Raw genomic sequence first — 17,941 nt, forward strand, 5'->3', positions numbered from 1 at the left:
TTATTTAAAGAACACACGCTAAATACTAAAGATGATGAAAATATTACTTACATTATAATATTTTTTCAGTTATATCAGATTCAGATACCTAAAAGGATAGGAAATCAATGTGTCTCTACATGTGTAAATAGAAAACAATTCCAATGCCTTCCACAGATAGTACCTCAGACTGCTTCCTTACCAGAAGGAAGAAATTTCAGTCGGTTGTTTGCCAATCGCAGATGCCGTAAAGATCTCAACTGACCAACCTCAGGGCAAAGGATAGCCAAGGCATTATTACTAAGATCCAGAGTCTGTAGTTTAACCAGGGTGCCAATTGCTAGAATAGAAAGGAAAAAAAATGTAAAGTTAATACTATCATCACTAATTTTAAATGCTCTGGAATTCAGGATAGCTATTTTCTAAAATTTCAGAAAAGTTATGTTTATTTGTGATATGACTAGTGGAATTTACTTGAATAGTGAACCAGTGGATGTGGTGTATTTGAATTTTCACAAGAGGTTCCATACAGGAGGATGGTCAGTAAAGCCAGGGCACACAGAATCAGGGTAATACATTTAAATTGAGAATTGGTTGGACTGCAGGAGCAAAGAGTGGGATTAAACAAGGTCATCACAGGTCGATGGGCTGTGACTAGAGCAAGGGGTCAGTGCTTGGATCACAACAATCCTTGATCTATGTGGAAGGAACCAAAAGTTGTTTTTCCAAGTTTGATACAAAACTGCATGGATGGTGAGTAGGGTTGAGGATACAGACCAGTTAAGTGGATGGGGGACAGAAATATAGCAATGCAATATAACGTGGAAATATGCGAAATTATCCACTTTGGTAAACAAAACAAAAAGCATGGTAACTTTTAAATGGTGAGAGATTGAACATGTTAACATTCAAAGAGAACAAAGTGCCCTTACACATAAATCACAGAAAGCCGTGGGGGTGGCGGGGAGAGTGCAGCATGCTGGCCCTCATTAACATAAGATAACAGGAGCAGAATTAGGCCATTTGGTCCGTTGACTCTATTCCACCATTCCATCATCCCTCTCAGCCCCATTCGCCTGCTTTCTCCCCGTAATCTCTGGCAATGAATTCCACAAATTCACCACCCTCCAGTGAAAGAAATATCTCCTCATCTCTGTTCTAAAGGGACGTCCTTGCATTCTGAGGTTGTTTCAATGAAGTTCTCCCCTCATTCTTCTAAACTCCAGTGAGTAGTGGCCCAGCACCATCAAACACACCTCATACATTAACCCTTTCATTCATGGGATCATTCTCATGAACTACTAAGGGCTCTCTCCAATGCCAGCACATCCTTTCTTAGATTACAAGAGGATTGGGGAACAGAGATAAAAATGATTTATTCCTATCATACACAGCCTTGGCAAGACTGCACTGGGAGTACTCTGGAGAGTTTTAGTTTGTCCTGTAAAAATCTGGCATATTTGCCAACAGTCACTAGACTGATTCCAAAGATTGCTGATGGGCTATTTAAAGAAGATATTGAGGTTCATATTCTCTTAGGTTTAGAGGATTGAAAGTGGATCTCATTGGAACACAAAATTCGTACAGAGTTTGAGAGGCTACAGGGAGACCGCTTCCCTAGCTGAAGAGTCTGGAAATCATATTACCAGTCTCACAATAAGGGTAGGCCTTCAGCACTGAGGTGAAGAGAAATTTCTTCATGTAGAGACCGGTGAATTTTTGAAATTCTCTGTCCTGATGGCTGTGGAGGCTCAAGGGATGTATTAATTCACAAAAGAGATTAATGCATTTCTGGATATAAAGAGAATGACAGGGTATAGCAATAGTTCAGGGAAATGGAGCTGTACTAGAAGATCAACTATGATCACAGCAAATTGTGAACCACGCTTGAAGAGTCAAATGTCCTAGCATGCGTGCCAATGTTTTTAAATTATTATATCAACGGTTGTTTATTTGGACAATGTCGACCAAATCCAAATGTTCAACTACTTTTCCAACTGTTCTTAAATGAATTACATATGGTCAGTAGAAAGGGTAGCTGAAATGAATTATTAATAAACCAAACATTACACAATGGAAGTACACCACCTAATGTTAACATGCTGAAAACAAGATATTGACAACTATGATTTAAAGGCAACTACTATTTCATAAATAACCCTTCAGGTTACGTCTATTTTACTGGATTACAAAATGTAACTAAAATTAACTATAGCTTCATGGAACTAAATTATTACTCCTTTAAAATTGTGCAAACATAGATTTGTTTCTCATCCTGTGGATGTCTGCTAAGACAGTTTGCTCTTCAAAATATCTTACCACAATGGTTTAAACGATGAATCTCTTACGCATACATTTTTTAATCATTTGCAATCTGGTCCAGAAAGACCATAATCACAATCATAATTGAAGATACAGCGGACAATTTCAACACCATCAATATCCTGAGAGTCACCACCAACTAGAAACATAACTGATTTATCCACGTAAATATATGACTATAAAGCAGTTCTATTACTGGGAATATTGTAGCATTTGATTTTCATCCTGAACCCCAAACACTTCTCTCTCTCAGCATAACATACAGTAAGTATGATGGAACATTCCTACTTTCCTGGAGAGCAGAGCTCCAAAGATACACAAGAAGTTCAGCAATATTCATGTCAGAACTGCTCACTTAATTGACACACAAACCTCAGGACTAATCGCTCGCTCAACCATTGTGTGCATCTCAGGCATAGAGTTGCATCTACAAATTGCAATGCAGCAAGTCACCATAGTTTCTTCAATATTACCTTCCTGAAATATTTACTACCTAAACAGAAAAGAACAACAAGCACATAGCAGCTCCACTCTTGTAAGGTCGTACATATATAGGAGCACCTTCAAATGAACTTCAGCACTTCAAGGTGGTGGCTCACGAATGAAGCCAATTGGGTACTAGCGCTAAACAGTGGCTTGTTTATGATAGCCAATATTCAAAAATGAATATTAAAAAATAATCTACATTCTGCTAAAGAGAGAGACCATGAGAGAAAAAAAAGCAAAAATGTACACTCTCCCTCGTTCTCCTGAAGGAATCATAGCCTGAATGACTTGTTTCCTTTTGCATCTGATTTTGCCTTCTTTTTAAAAAATGTTGTGACAATGACAAATTAGTTTGCTAACATCTCCACCAACTTGTTATGGAAATATTCATATTACTTTATTATTGCCTCGTGGACAAAGGTACAGTGCATACTGCCTTGCATACTGTTCATACAGATCAAATCAATTAGATTAGATTAGATTCAACTTTATATTCATTGTGCCGGGTACAGATACAAAGCCAATGAAATGCATTTAGCATCTGACCAGAAATGCAAAGAATAGTGTTATTAACAAAGTAACTGCGAATAAAAAAAGTGCTGCAGTACACAAATATAAAAGTACTGAGACAGTACAGTACAGATGCAATACTGCTTAGCGCTGTGATGAGAGGTTCAGCAGCGTCACAGCCTCAGGGAAGAAGCTTGCTGTGCCTGCTGGTGCAGGAGCGGAGGCTCCTGTAGTGCGTACTGGATGGGAGGAGAGTAAAATGTCCAAGGTTAGGGTGAGATGCATCCCTGATAATGCTTTTCGCCCTGCCCCAGGCAGTATTTATGGTAGATGTTCTCAATGGTGGGCAATTAGGTGCCGATAATCCACTGGGCAGTTTTCACCACACGCTGGAGTGCTTTGCAGTCCGATACGGGACAATTGCCATACCACACTGAGATGCAGTTGGTGAGTATGCTCTCAATGGTACAGCAGTAAAAGTCTGTTAGTATCGTGGGACAGAGGTGAGCCTTCTTCATGTTCTGCAGGAAATAAAGGTGCTGTTGCACCTTTTTGATCAGGATGGAGGAGTTCAGGGACCAGGTGAGATCTTCGGAAATGTGGACACCAAGGAATTTGAAGCTTGATATACGCTCCACTACAGTTCCGTTGATGTAGATGGGGACGTGAGTGTGACTCCTGGCATGCCTGAAGTCACAGTGCATGACGGTAGAACAGGTAAAACAAAAACAATGCAGAATAAAGTGTAGCAGCAACCAAAAAAACGCAAGTAAACAATAAAATAAGACCATTATGAAGTATTTTGTAAGGTCAATAGTCACCTTATCATTCAAGAGTCTGATAACAGCAGGACAGAAGTTGTAATTGAGCTGAGTTGCATGCAGTTTCAGACTTTTGTATCATCTGCCTAATGGGAGAGGATGGGTAGGTTTTTTGATTATGCTACCTGTTTCACTAAGGGAAAGAAAAGTATAGACAGAAACAAGAGAAAGTCTGCAGATGCTGGAAATCAAAGTAATACACACAAAATGCTGGAGGAACTCAGCAGGATAGGCAGCATCTATGGGAAAGAGTCCATGTTTCAGGCCAAGACCCTTCATCAGGACTGGGAAAAAAGAGATGAGAAGTCAGAGTAAGAAGGTAGGGGGAGGGGAGGAAGAAGTACAGGGTGGTAAGTGACAGATGAAACTGCGAGAGTGGGGGGGATGAGAAAAGAGCTGGTAAGTCGATTGGTGAAAGAGATAAAGGGCTAGAGAAGGGGGAATTTGATAGGAGAGGACAGAAGGTCATGGAAGAAAGGAAAGGGGGAACAGCAGCAGAGGGAGGTGATGGGAAGATAAGGAGATAAGAAGAAAGATGAAAATGCAAATAGGGAATGGTGAAAGAGAAGAGTAGTGGGGTACAATTACCAGAAGTTCGAGAAATCAGTGTTCATGCCATCAGGCTGGAGGCTATGCAGATGGAATATAAGGTGTTGCTCCTCCAACCTGAATACAGAGAGACTCCATATTGGGGTTTTCCTGAATGTGTTGTGACCTCAACTATCTGCAGTTTCTTGCAGTCACATGCAGAGCAGTTGCCGTATCATGCTGTCATGCATCTAGATGGAATGCTTTCTATGGCGCATTATAAAAATTGGTAATGGTTGCCAAATTTCTTTAGCCTCCAGAGGAAGCAGAGATTGTGGTGAGCTTTCTTGGCTATGACATCAACTCAGTGGGACCAGGATAAGCTATTGGTGATGTTCACTCCGAGGAACTTGAATGTTTTCAATCTCAACACCGTGTATGTAGAAAGGAGCACGTGTACTTTCCCCCTTCTTGAAGTTAATGACCAGCTCTTTTGTTTTGATGACATTGAAACAAAGATTGTTGTCATGACACCATGTCAGTAAGCTCTGAATATCCCTCCCGTACTCCAACTAATCATTAATTGAGATAAGGCCCACTATGGTGGTATGGTTTGTTAACTTCCAGATGGAGTTAAAGCAGAATATAATAACTTCAAATATATTGCTATCCTCCAGTCATGCTGAATCTCCATCTTTAACGCCTTTTCCAACAGCACTCCTGAAGTACATTCACTGTAAGATCTGCAGTAGTTTGGAGTCAATCAACGTTGTCTTTACCAATAATGCAATATTATGAACATATCTGAATACTGAAACAGCAAATATTTTCCGTAAAGATTATGCTTACCTTCTGGAACTGCTTCTATGTTATTGGAATGCAAATATCTAGAAAAAGAAATTGGTTGCATCATAATTCAGAGAATAACTATTTATTCTCATAATTTACATAATACCAGCATTCAAAAAAGTTTGTGATATAGTATAGAAAGCAGATAACATTTAACTATTGAGTCAAACACTATTGTCAAAATAATGTTTGACTTACCAGGTTTTCAAGAATCAGTTAAGAAACATAAGTATAGCACCTTAATTGTTTAGCATAAGGAACTGAGTCTAAGGGCAATTTTGTTGTACGCGGATTCCAGATGCCATAATATTCTTATTGACTCACTGGAAATAGATGTCTGTTCAAAAATACTCTTCAATTTGTTCGTCTTAGATAATTTTCCAGTTCAAATTATTTTCCCCAAGTTGTTCAAACACACCCTCCATCCGGGAAAGATAATGCAACATGCACGCAATGCAAAATGAAATGTAATAAAATTATTATTCAGAAACACAGATTTAAAAGTATAATCAGAGGTGTGCTGGAGAAGTGGAAATAGTTTCCCTCTTCCATCTGGCAAAACTGGTTCTCACCCTCAATAATTTTTCTTGTGACTCCTCTGACTTTCTCCAAACCCAGGGGCAACTGCATGGACCCCAGCTATGCCTGCCTTTTTGTTGGCTATGTGAACCAGTCCGTGTTTTAAGCCTACACTGGTAACACTCACAATTCTTTCTATGCTACTATGACAAATACATTGGTGCTGCTTCCTGCACCTATGTTGAGTTCATCATTTTCATCAACTTTGCCTCCAACTCCTACGCTGCCATCAAATTTAATTGGTCTATCTCTGACACCTCTTCCTCCTTTCTTGATCGTTCTGTCTCCATCTCAAAGAGACAGGTTATCTTTTTTTGCAAACCTGCTGGCTTCATGGCTATCTTGACTATACCTCTTCCTATCCTGCAACCCTGCCTCCTGTAAAAATGCTATTCCCTTTTCTCTGTTCCTCCGCTCTCCACCGCATCTGTTCTGAAGTTGAAGCTTTCCAAACTAGAATATATGAGATGTCCTCTTCTTTCAAAAAATGGGGTTTTCCTTTAACTACCATTGATGCTGCCCTCACCCACATCTCTTCCATTTCCCACACATTTACCTTCTTCTCACCCCATAACGGAGTAGGGCTCCTCTCATCCTTATCATCCCACGAACGTGTGTTATCAGCACATCATTCTCTGTAACCTCCGCCATATACAATGGGATCTTACCACACTGAGTACATCTTTCCCACCCTCTCCCTCCACTTACTCTCTCTATGACTCCTTTGTCTACTCATCCCTCCTGACTGATCTCCTTCCTGACACTTATCGCTGTGCTATACCTGCTACAAGTGCTACACCTGCCCTTACACCTCCTCCCTCACCACCAATCAGGGCCCCAAACAGTTCTTCCAGGTGAGGTGACATTTCACCTGGGAGTATGTCAGGGTCATCAACTGGATCTGGTGCTTCCAGTATGGCATTCTGTACATCAATGAAACCCAATGTAGACTTGATCGAGCACCTTCAGTCCATCCACCACAAAAGGCAGGATCTCCAAGTGGCCGCTTGTTTCAATTCAACTTCCCATTCCCAATTCCAACATATCCATCCATGGCCACGTCTAACATCCACAATGAAGCCACACTCAGTTTGGAAGAGCAACACATCATATTCTGTCTCAGCAGCCTCCAACTTGGTGGCATAAACATCGATTTCTCTAACTTCTGGTAATTTCTCCCTTTTCCCCTTCTCTCTTGTTCCATTCCCCATTATGGTTCTCATCTCACCCCTTCTCAACTGCCTATCACCTCCTTCTGATGACCCTCATGGCTTTATGACCCTCCTTCCCTTTCTGCCATGGTTCACTTTTTTCTCCTAAAAGATTCCTTCTTCTTCAGCCTTTACCTCTTCCACCAATTAGCTCGCAGCTTCTTACTCCTTCCCCATCCCCCCTCCCCGCACTTTCTTGTTTGGGCCTCTGCTCCATTCCTTTCTAGTCTTGATGAAGGGTCTCAGCCATAAATATCCACTGTTTATTCCCCTCTACACATGTTGCCTGACTTGCTCAGTTCCTTCAGCATTTCTGTGTGTTGCATTTGCTGGTGTAAAATGCCATTAGTTGTCGGCAAATTAAGCAATTTAAATCTATACATTGCATTTACAATATATATTTATTTGAAGAACATGAGTCTTACAAGGTGAACCAGCATTTAATTGCCCTCCCCTTACTGCTCCTGATAAAGTGGTGGTAAGCTGCCTTCTTGAACTGCAGCAGTCATGAGGCATGACTATACCCACAATGGTTTCAGGGAGTGAGTTCAAGGATTTTGGCCAACAGCTGTGAAGGAATGGTGATATCTTTTCATGTCAGGATGGCTACTAAGTGCTGTGTGATGTCAGGAGGGCAACTTCTAGATAGTGCTGTTCCCATTTTTGTGCTGCCTTTGCCTTTTTGACTGCTAGAGGTTGTGTGTTTGGAAGGAGCTGTCTAAGGAGTATTGGTGAGTGGCTGCAGTGCATCATATAAGAGTACAAACTGTTGCTACAGTGCTATCCATGGCCTACTCTACTGACAGGATGAGACCACATTCAGGATGGAGGAATAACACATCATATTCTCTCTGGGTAGTCCCCAACCTGGTGGCATGAACATGATTTCTCTAACTTCCACTAATTTTTTGCCCCTTCCCATTCTCTCTTTCGGTTCTGGTTCCCCTCTTACCCATTCTCTTCTCCTCACCTGCCTATCACCTCCCTGATGGTGGAATGAATGAATGGTTATGCACAGGGTGCCTAGAAAGCTTGCTACTAAATGCTGTGCGACGTCGAGCTTATTGAGCATTGTTGAAGCTGCACTCATTCAGGCAAGTGGAGAGTATTTCACAGCACTCATGACTTGAGCTTTGTCGACGGTGGACAGGCTTTAGGGAGTCAAGAGACGAGTTATTCACCATAAGATTCTTAGCCTCTAACCTGCACTTGTGGTCACATTGTATATATGACTATTTCACTTCAGTATCCAGGTACATACATTGTTAATTTTACTTATTTAGAGATACAGAACCTTCCAGACCATGAGCCCGCGCTACCCAAATACACCATGTGACCAATTAACTTACTAATCTTGGAATGTGGGAGGAAACTGGAGCACCCAGGGAAACCCGTGCAGGCACAGAGAGAACGTACAAACTCCTCTGGCCACTATACTACAGTGCAAACTATGCTGTTCTCTTAATGATGCCGAAGAAGATATAATGAAATAAAATCCATGTGAACTAAACAGCAAATAAACAAAGAACTGATACTCACAATTCAATAAGATTTGGAAGCTTCTGTCCAAGGTTTTCTGGCTAAAAATAATAAAATATTGCGCTTACAATTTTTTTCATGTGTTTACTTTGTAGGTGACCCTTTGGAAGTGTAAAATTGAATTTACAAAAACAATCTCATATTTCTCCTTCATAGTATGACAACAGCCCACACAAAACTTCAATGCAATCTGCTCATTGCTACTGGTTTTAAAGTTTCCACAGTGATGTGTTTCCATATGTTCCCAAATTCAAATGAAATCACTGTTATGTCGCAATTTCATCTGTCAAAGAGAACAAGATACTTAAGTCCAAATATAAATTGCTGTCATCTATTTCCCCCCCCAGGCTGAGGTATTCATCCAGCACCTCTCATGAACTGAATGGCAATTAGCATATCCAATCACCAAAAAGAGCACAAATGAAGCAACAAATGTAGCTCCAAGATCTTTTATCTTTGGCTACTGGAATAATTCCATTTTCCTCTTGTTTTCACAGTGCAGAATCATTTTCATTTTGGTTTCTTCCTTGATTTTGACTACCCCCTCTCATTTTCTAGGCTTCCGTTATGCACTATCGTTGCATCCTGAAATCTTATCCAAGTGAACATTACTTGCTTGTGGACAATAAAACATGCTAAGATGCCATAAACACAAGATGTTCTGCAAATGCTGGATATCCAGAGCAATGCACACAAAAAATGCTGGAAGAACTTAGCAAGTCATACAGCATCTACAGTGGGGAATAAAAAGCTAACAAAGGATCCCTGCCCTAAACATTGACCATTTATTACCCTCCATTGATTCTGCCTGACCTGCCCAGTTCCTTCAGCACTTTGTGTGATGATGTTTAGATACCACCCAATTAGAGAAGTAGGATGATTCTCATTTAACTTCCACACAAATTTCCAATAGTGTAAGTCGTAAGCAATAGGGACCCTTGCTATTTTTGTTAATATCCTAATCATCATTTTGTCTGTAATCGGCTACCTCAGATCAGACTGACCGTAAGTCACAGGAACAGAATTAGGCCATTTTGGCCCATCGAGTCTGCTTCACCATTCCATCATGTCTGATTTATTATCTATCTCAATCCTATTCTCTTCCACATTAAACGTGTAAAACCTTCCAGTTCTACATTCAGTCTGATACGGGCACAATTCAAAATATATCTGTCAGCCGTTAAATCTAATAAAGCTGGTATCACAAAAGCACCCACAAAATTTGCCTTAAAAACAGAAAGCGACCAAGTACTAGAAATGTTAGATGTACCAGAGTTGTTAATGAATTCATCTTCATATAGAGATGTTCTAAGTGACGTGAGCCACCATCTTTCAGTAATTCATGAGGGAATTTGCGGAGGTTCTTGTAATTTAGATACAGATTTCTGTGCTTCTCCTGCTTGGCAACAGTGATTGTTTTCCACAGGTCAGTGTTCATGATCAAGTTCTTTTAAGCCGTAGCCACTATATCATATATTCATGGTTCCTTTGAAAAGAAAAGTCCTAGGTAACTCAAAAAACAAAAGTAATCCTTTTGTAATTCATCATCATTAACCAAAGACAATAAAAGAAAATATAATTACATGAAACAATTTTCTGAAAGATAGTAAAATATTAAACACTCATTAAAATATTTTTTTACCTAATTTCACTTTAATAATCACATTTTGAACAGCTTGGTTATGCTTAGTGTGCAATACAAGTTATTTCAACATTTTTAAGGTACAAACTGACAAAGTAAAGTAAAACAGATTGCTGCAAAAGCAAGTTTTGCTTAATATATGAGTGAAGATGCAGACAGACCCATGATACGGGGTTGGGGGGTGGGCGGGGGGAGACGAGGGAAATTATGTTCCAAAAAGGTCGATATTGTGATTCTCCATATCACAAAGCTGTATCATCTTCAAAGGTATCAAGAAAATGCAAGTTGAAAACAGTTTCTATGTCAAATTATTTATTTATACATAAACCCCACGAGAACAAATTTTATTATGGCAAATTTTTGGATCGTTATTTGTGAATTCTATAAGCATGAATTTTTGTAACCCGAAAGGCTAGTACCTCAAATTTCTTACTGGTATTGTAATGCAAATGTCTTACCTGTACAACAGCATTGCAGACATAGCTTCTTACTAGTATATCATACCGCTAATTGTCACCTCTGGTTTTACGCCTGATAGAAATTCAGAAAATCAGAAAAGAGAACATTTATTTATAAAGCAGTCCTACTACCTGGTACAGGTTACATGCCACAGAAAGCTTTCTATTTTTCAAACTTAATGTACTGCAGGATGTTTACTTGAAGCTTTCCAGTTGATTATTACATGTTAAGATGCAGGACAAACGCCCTTATCTGACTTGAGCATAAATTTCTAACAGCAGAAGTCATCAATAACAGAAATCCTTGCTATTTTTGTTAGCATTCCTGCCACCATCTTGTATGTAACCATTTACCTCAGATCAGACCTTTTCAGTTCAAGTGAATCAGTAGCAATTTAAAACTTACGCTCTTAGTGTTGGGTCATATTTTATCAATATTCAGTTTATCTGAGTATCTTCCATCTCTTAAAATGTACTTGCATTGGAACAAATTAACGTAAGGAATTATGACACCAAAGTAACAAAGACATAACCGCACATTTTGTTTTTCAAATATCATACACACCAGGAACAAAGCAATAGATGCTGCTGCAGAAACTGTGTAAAATCAAAGAATAATTTTAAACATGTGAAACTGACCCAAATGCTCTTGTAATCTAACCCTCAAAATTGTTGAACATGGAAACAAATCAAATCAGACCATACCCACAAAATAATGGCCACAAGGACAAGCAAAATTACAAGATTAAAACTGCACTCTTCAAATCTCTCTCACTTTCTTAATACCCAGGAACCAGTGAGCGCAATAATGTATAGAGATACTTTATACTTTATTGTCGCCAAACAATTAGTACTAGAACATACAATCAGCACAGCGATATTTGAGTCTGCGCTTCACACTCCCTGGATTACAAATATTAAATATTAAAAATAGTTAAAATTAGTAAATATTAAACATTTAAATTATAAATCAAAAATAGAAAATAGAAAAATGGTAGTGCAAAAAAACCGAGAGGCAGGTCCGGATATTTGGAGGGTACGGCCCAGATCCGGGTCAGGATCCGTTCAGCAGTCTTATCACAGTTGGAAAGAAGCTGTTCCCAAATCTGGCCGTACGAGTCAAGCTCCTGAACCTTCTCCCGGAGGGAAGAGGGATAAAAGGTCTGTTGGCTGGGTGGGCCATGTCCTTGATTATCCTGGCAGCACTGCTCCAACAGCGTGTGGTGTAAAGTGAGTCCACGGATGGAAGATTGGTTTCTGTGATGTGCTGCGCCGTGTTCATGATCTTCTGCAGCTTCTTTCAGTCTTGGTCAGGACAACTTCCATACTAGGTTGTGATGCACCCGAGAAGAATGCTTTCTACGGTGCATCTATAAAAATTACTGAGGTTTTAGGGGACAGGCCAAATTTCTTTAGTTTTCTCAGGAAGTAAAGGAGCTGGTGGGCCTTCTTGGCAGTGAATTCTGCTTGGTTGGACCAAGTCAGGTCATTTGCGATATTGACCCCGAGGAACTTAAAGTTTTTGACCTGTTCCACTTGCGCACCACCAATGTAAATTGGGTCGTGCGGTCCGCTACTCCTTCTGAAGTCAACAACCATTTCCTTCACCTTGCTGACGTTGAGGGATAGGTTATTGTCTTTGCACCATGCCACCAGGTTCTTAATTTCCTCTCTGTACTCAAACTCATCATTACCCTAGATACGGCCTACAATTGTTGTGTCATCAGCAAACTTATATATTGAGTTTGATGGAAACTTGGCTACACAATCATGGGTGTACAGTGAGTACAGCAGGGGGCTGAGTACACAGCCTTGTGGGGCACCGGTGCTCAGAGTGATTGTAGAGGAGAGCTTGTCCCCTATTTTTACAGCCTGGGTCCTGTCTGTGAGGAAGTTGAAGATCCAGCTGCAGATCTGAGTGCTAAGGCCCAGGGTCCGGAACTTAGGAATCAGTTTATTTGTAATGATGGTATTAAAAGGCAGAGCTGTAGTCAATGAAAAAGAGCCTTACATATGCGTCTTTATTCTCCAGGTGTTCTAAGGAGGAATGTAGGGCCAGAGAGATGGCATCTGCCGTTGACCTGTTGCTCTGGTAGGCGAATTGCAAAACTTCAAGGTTGACCAGTAGGCTGTGGTTGATGTGTGCCATAACCAATCTCTCGAAGCACTTCACAGCAATTGATGTCAGAGCCACAGGTCGATAGTCATTCAGGCATGCCACCTTGCTCTTCTTCGGCACCGGGATTATCGTTGCCTTCTTAAAACACGAGGGGATCTTAGACTGAAGCAAGGAGCAGTTGAAGATGTCAGCAAACACTCCAGCTAGCGCTTGCACAGGCCCAGAGAACCCGTCCTGGGACACCATCTGGGCCCGTTGCCTTTAAGATTTGTTTCTCAAATCAATTAGCTATTTAGTTACAAATTAATATGACTAATACACAACAATGAACCTACCAAATTAGTCAGAAGAATGAAGAATGTAAGAGATAGTAGAAGTCAGGTATTCAGGCCCTCTTGCTTGCTGTGACATTTAATAAAGTTATGCCACTAACCTCACATCCTATGATTCTCTTAATAACCAAAAATCTATCATCCTCTGCCTTCATAACTAAGCTTCATGTCTCTTGGGGAAATTATTCTAAAGGGTCACAGTCCAGTGCATAGAGAAATATCTTCTCATCATCGTCATAAATTTGACTTTGAGACTGAATTTGATACCAATTTTTAAGAATGTGACCAGTTTGAGGAGATACCATACCTGTAGCTACCTGTCAGAATTCTGTAAGCTTCAGTGACTTCACTTCACATTTTTCCATGCTCAAGACAGTACAGGCTCTGATTGCTCAACCTTTCCTCATAGGACAAATGCCTAATACTCACTATTCCAGGACTTCATCTGGTTAACTTTTGCTACGGTCTATATATAATCGCCAAAAGACACGTTGGTTCAATTCAAATATGTTTGCATTCAAACCTCTAGCAATAAAAGCCAACATTCCTAATGAACTGCTCATTGTATCTGGGCTCTTTTTTATACATCTAACATGTTGTTCAACTGGCTGGCTCATGGAAGATAATGATTTTTTTGTTAAAGGTTAATTCATATGATTTGGGCATCACTGGCTATGCCAGCATTTGGAACTTCTATCCTTGAAACAGGAAGTGTATGATAAAGGGAATTCCAGCAATATTTATTCACAATATGTGACTTGAAGGTGATGGTATTTCCACATCTCTCTTCTTTCAACGCTTCTAGATGGTAGATATTGCTGCTTCGGAAGGCATTGCTGAAGCACTCAAGATAAGTAGCTGCAGTATCTTTTGTAGGTGTCATGATGTATAGTGATAGGGAAAGTGAATGTTTAAGTTAAGGAAGCACCAACCAAGTGGGTTGCTTCAAGCTGAATGGTGTTCCAGAGTGTCATTTGAACTGCAGTTATCTATAAAATGGAGAAAATTCTATTGTGTTCTTTTCCTGATGTACCTTGCAGAAATTCTTAACTGGAATTCAAAAAAATCATGCAGGAAGAACAGAAGCTTAAATTCCAACACCACAAGGTTCAAATACAGCTACCTCCCTTCAACCATCTGGTTCTTGAACCAATAGGCAAAACCCTAGTCACTGTAATTTTGGAACACTATGACCACTTTGCATTAAAGTGAACCGGTATTTTTTAAATTTTGCATATATGTATAGGCAGCCGTCAATCCCAGGGGATTATGGGTTTGCGCCTCTGGTGGACTGTGTCCTCTCTAGGGTGCAAGCCTGGGTGGGAATATTTGAAGAACCGGCTGTTGCCTATGCAGAAGTGGCAGATGGGAGTTCAACCCAGATAAGTGTGAGGTGGTTCATTTTGGTAGGTCAAATAAGATGGCAGAATATAGCATTAATGATAAGACTCTTGGCAGTGTGGAGGATAAGAGTGATCTTGGGGTCTGAGTCCATAGGACACTCAAAGCTGCTGCGCAGGTTGACTCTGTGGTTAAGAAGGCATATGGTGCATTGGCCTTCATCAATCGTGGGATTGAATTTAAGAGCCGAGTGGTAATGTTGCAGCTATATAGGACCCTGGTCAGACCCACTTGGGAGTACTGTGCTCAATTCTGGTCGCCTCACTACAGGAACCATAGAAAGGGTGCAGAGGAGATTTACAAGGATGTTGCCCAGATTGGGGAGCAGGCCTTATGAGAATAGGTTGAGTGAACTTGGCCTTTTCTCCTTGGAGCGACAGAGGGTGAGAGGTGACCTGATAGATGTGTACAAGATAATGAGAGGCATTGATTGTGTGGATAGTCAGTGGCTTTTTCCCAGGGCTGAAATGGCTAGCACGAGAGGGCATAGTTTTAAGGTGCTTGGAAGTAGTACAGAGGAGATGTCAGGGGTAAGTTTTGTTTTTTTTAACGCAGAGAGTGGTGAGTGTGTGGAATGGGCTGCTGGCGGCGGTGGTGGAGGCGGAAACAATAGGGTCTTTTAAGAGACTCTTGGATAGGTACATGGAGCTTAGAAAAATAGAGGGCTATGGGTAAGCCTAGGTAATTTAAGTCCTGACGAAGGGTCTCGGCCTGAAACGTCGACTGTACCTCTTCCTAGAGATGCTGCCTGGCCTGCTGCGTTCACCAGCAACTTTGATGTGTGTTGCTTGAATTTCCAGCATCTGCAGAATTCCTGTTGTTTGCGTTAATTTAAGGACATGTTTGGCACAGCTTTGTGGGCCAAAGGGCTGTATTGTACTGTCGGGTTTCTATGTTTCTATGTCACTGATGTAGTCCAAGGGAAGGGCCGCTATAGCTTAGCACCAGTGTTTTCACAGAGGTTGCCAGAGTGAATTTGTAAACAACACTAAACTGCCTTAGGGACCCCGGCTCCAGATTTCTTCCTCTGGGGCTTACTCCCAAAGCCTTTCCCATGCATGGGTATCATCGCAAGGCAGCGAAGGTTTAATATCAGAATTTTCCTTCACCTAGGCAGGCTGCCGTCCAAGGCTGATGAGCCCCACATACCTGAAATTGTGCATAATTAATGTTTGATTTATGTTTTGCTGGTGAATGCTGCTCATATGATGCTGCTGCAAGTTAAGTTTTACACTTGCACAAGTGCGTACATGCTTATACATATAATAAACTCAACTGTGAATAAGTACCGTGCCTCTGAGTGAAAGTCATTCAGCCCATTTGTTTAGGGTTAATTATAAGTTCCAAGGATGTTCGATGGTGGAAGATTCATCATTGGCAACATCACTGAATATAAAGGGAATATGGGTTCAGTATAACAGGTTATCCGTAACATTGCGACCAGTGAATGAAAGTTACTTTCCACTCATAACCACACAAAAAAATACCATCCAGATCTTGCTGGACGTGAACTTAGTGCCTCATAACTAGAGTAATTGCAAATAGAAATGAACATATTAAAAATTCCTATTAAGCAAATAAACTTCAGGTGGAATAAAATTTAAATTTATTTATGCAATTTCAAACTCATTTCGAGTTCAGTTTCCTATTGTAGTGAATCCCAGCCTGATGGTCTTATTAGGTCATATATTATTCAGAGAAAATACATCCAGTTCTTAACCTGAGGCTGTACCCTTCATGCCAGATAACCATATAACTATATAACAATTACAGCACGGAAACAGGTCATCTCGGCCCTTCTAGTCTGTGACGAACTCTTACTCTCACCTAGTCCCACCGACCTGCACTCAGCCCATAACACTCCATTCCTTTCTTGTCCATATAGCTATCCAATTTAACTGCTCCAACCCATATTAAATTTTGTTTATAAATGACAAACATTGTCACCCTACAATATGCTATGAAGTAGGTTAAAAAAAATGCACCATGTGTTTACACAACTGTCAGGCATAGAAAAATTGACTCTTTTGCAGTTTGAAAAAAGACAAAGTTACAAAGACTGGAAAATAGCAAAAAGGCAGAAGAAGCAAAGTAACTGAAAATTGGCAAAAGACAATAGTAACACAGAAGTGAGGCTACTTGCAGTCTCCTTGCTGAAGTCAGAGCAAAAATATACATCAAATTCCCAATTATAACTTCCCTCATAAATTTACTTTGAACTATTATTTATTATCAAAGTACATACAGTTGCAAGAAAAAGTTTGTGAACACTTTGCAATTCCCGTTTTTCTGCATTAATTACATAAAATGTGGTCTGTTCTTCATCTAAGTCACAATTGTGGACAAACACAATCTGCCTAAACTGATAACACACAAACAATGCTACTTTTCACGTCTTTATTGAACACATTGTTTAATCATTCGCAGTTTCGGCTGGAAAAGCATGTGAAGCGTATTTAATATTTTTTAATAACTGGTAGAACCTCCATCAAACGTTTCCTGTAGCTGCTGAGCAGACTTGCACAATGCAGAGAGGAGGAATTTTAGACTATTCCCCCATACACAACCATTTCAGTTCATTGATATTTCTGGGATACCTTGCATGCATACAGCCCTCTTCAGGTCATGCCACAGCATCTCAGTTGGAGTTGGGTTAAGGTCTGGATTCTGACTTAGCCATTCCAAAACACAATTTTCTTCTTTTTAAACAATTCTGTTGTTAATTTACTCCTGTGTTTTGGATCATTGTTTTGTTGCATCATCCAACTTCTATTAAGCTTCAGGTGATGGACCACTACCCAAACATACTCCTGTAAAATGTCTTGATATGATGTTGATTTCATTGTTCCCTTAATGACTGCCAGCTGTCCAGGACTGAGGCAACAAGGCAGCCCCAAACCATGATGTCCCTTCCACCATGCTTCACAGTCAGGATTAAGATTTGGTGTTGGAATGCTGTGCCCTTTTTCCTCCAAACATAATGCTATGCATTTCTGCCAAAAAGTTCAGTTTTTGTCTCATCTGTCCACAGAACTTTGTCCAAGAAGGGTTGTGGAACACCCAGGTGGCCTTTTGCAAAAGAGACGTACAGCAACATTTTTGTTTTGGAGAACAGTGGTTTCCTCTGTGGTGTCCTTCTTGTTCAGTGTTTTTCTTTTAACTGAT

General features: G+C 40.3%; 1 protein-coding gene across 10 annotated transcripts in view; it reads right to left on the reverse strand.

The window, feature by feature from the left end:
• Positions 1-17,941, reverse strand: part of lrrc28 (leucine rich repeat containing 28) — an 89,468-nt gene that overhangs the window by 61,586 nt on the left and 9,941 nt on the right. For 3 of the 10 annotated variants that reach the window (XM_063065935.1, XM_063065934.1, XM_063065931.1), the window contains exons 2-6: positions 10,925-10,997; positions 10,095-10,310; positions 8,825-8,865; positions 5,496-5,533; positions 182-319 (exon numbers count right to left, since the gene is read on the reverse strand). In XM_063065935.1, coding sequence (XP_062922005.1) covers positions 182-319; positions 5,496-5,533; positions 8,825-8,865; positions 10,095-10,262 — 385 coding nt within the window. In that variant the 5' untranslated portion in view covers positions 10,263-10,310; positions 10,925-10,997. Of the gene's footprint in view, positions 1-181; positions 320-5,495; positions 5,534-8,824; positions 8,866-10,094; positions 10,336-10,924; positions 10,998-16,065; positions 16,163-17,941 lie in introns of those variants that run through there. The other 7 variants (XM_063065941.1, XM_063065938.1, XM_063065932.1 and 4 more) reach the window with 6 other exon arrangements.

The sequence above is a fragment of the Mobula hypostoma genome, chromosome 13 (genome assembly GCF_963921235.1).
Source record: "Mobula hypostoma chromosome 13, sMobHyp1.1, whole genome shotgun sequence".
In the NCBI taxonomy this organism is placed as follows: Eukaryota; Metazoa; Chordata; class Chondrichthyes; order Myliobatiformes; family Myliobatidae; genus Mobula; species Mobula hypostoma.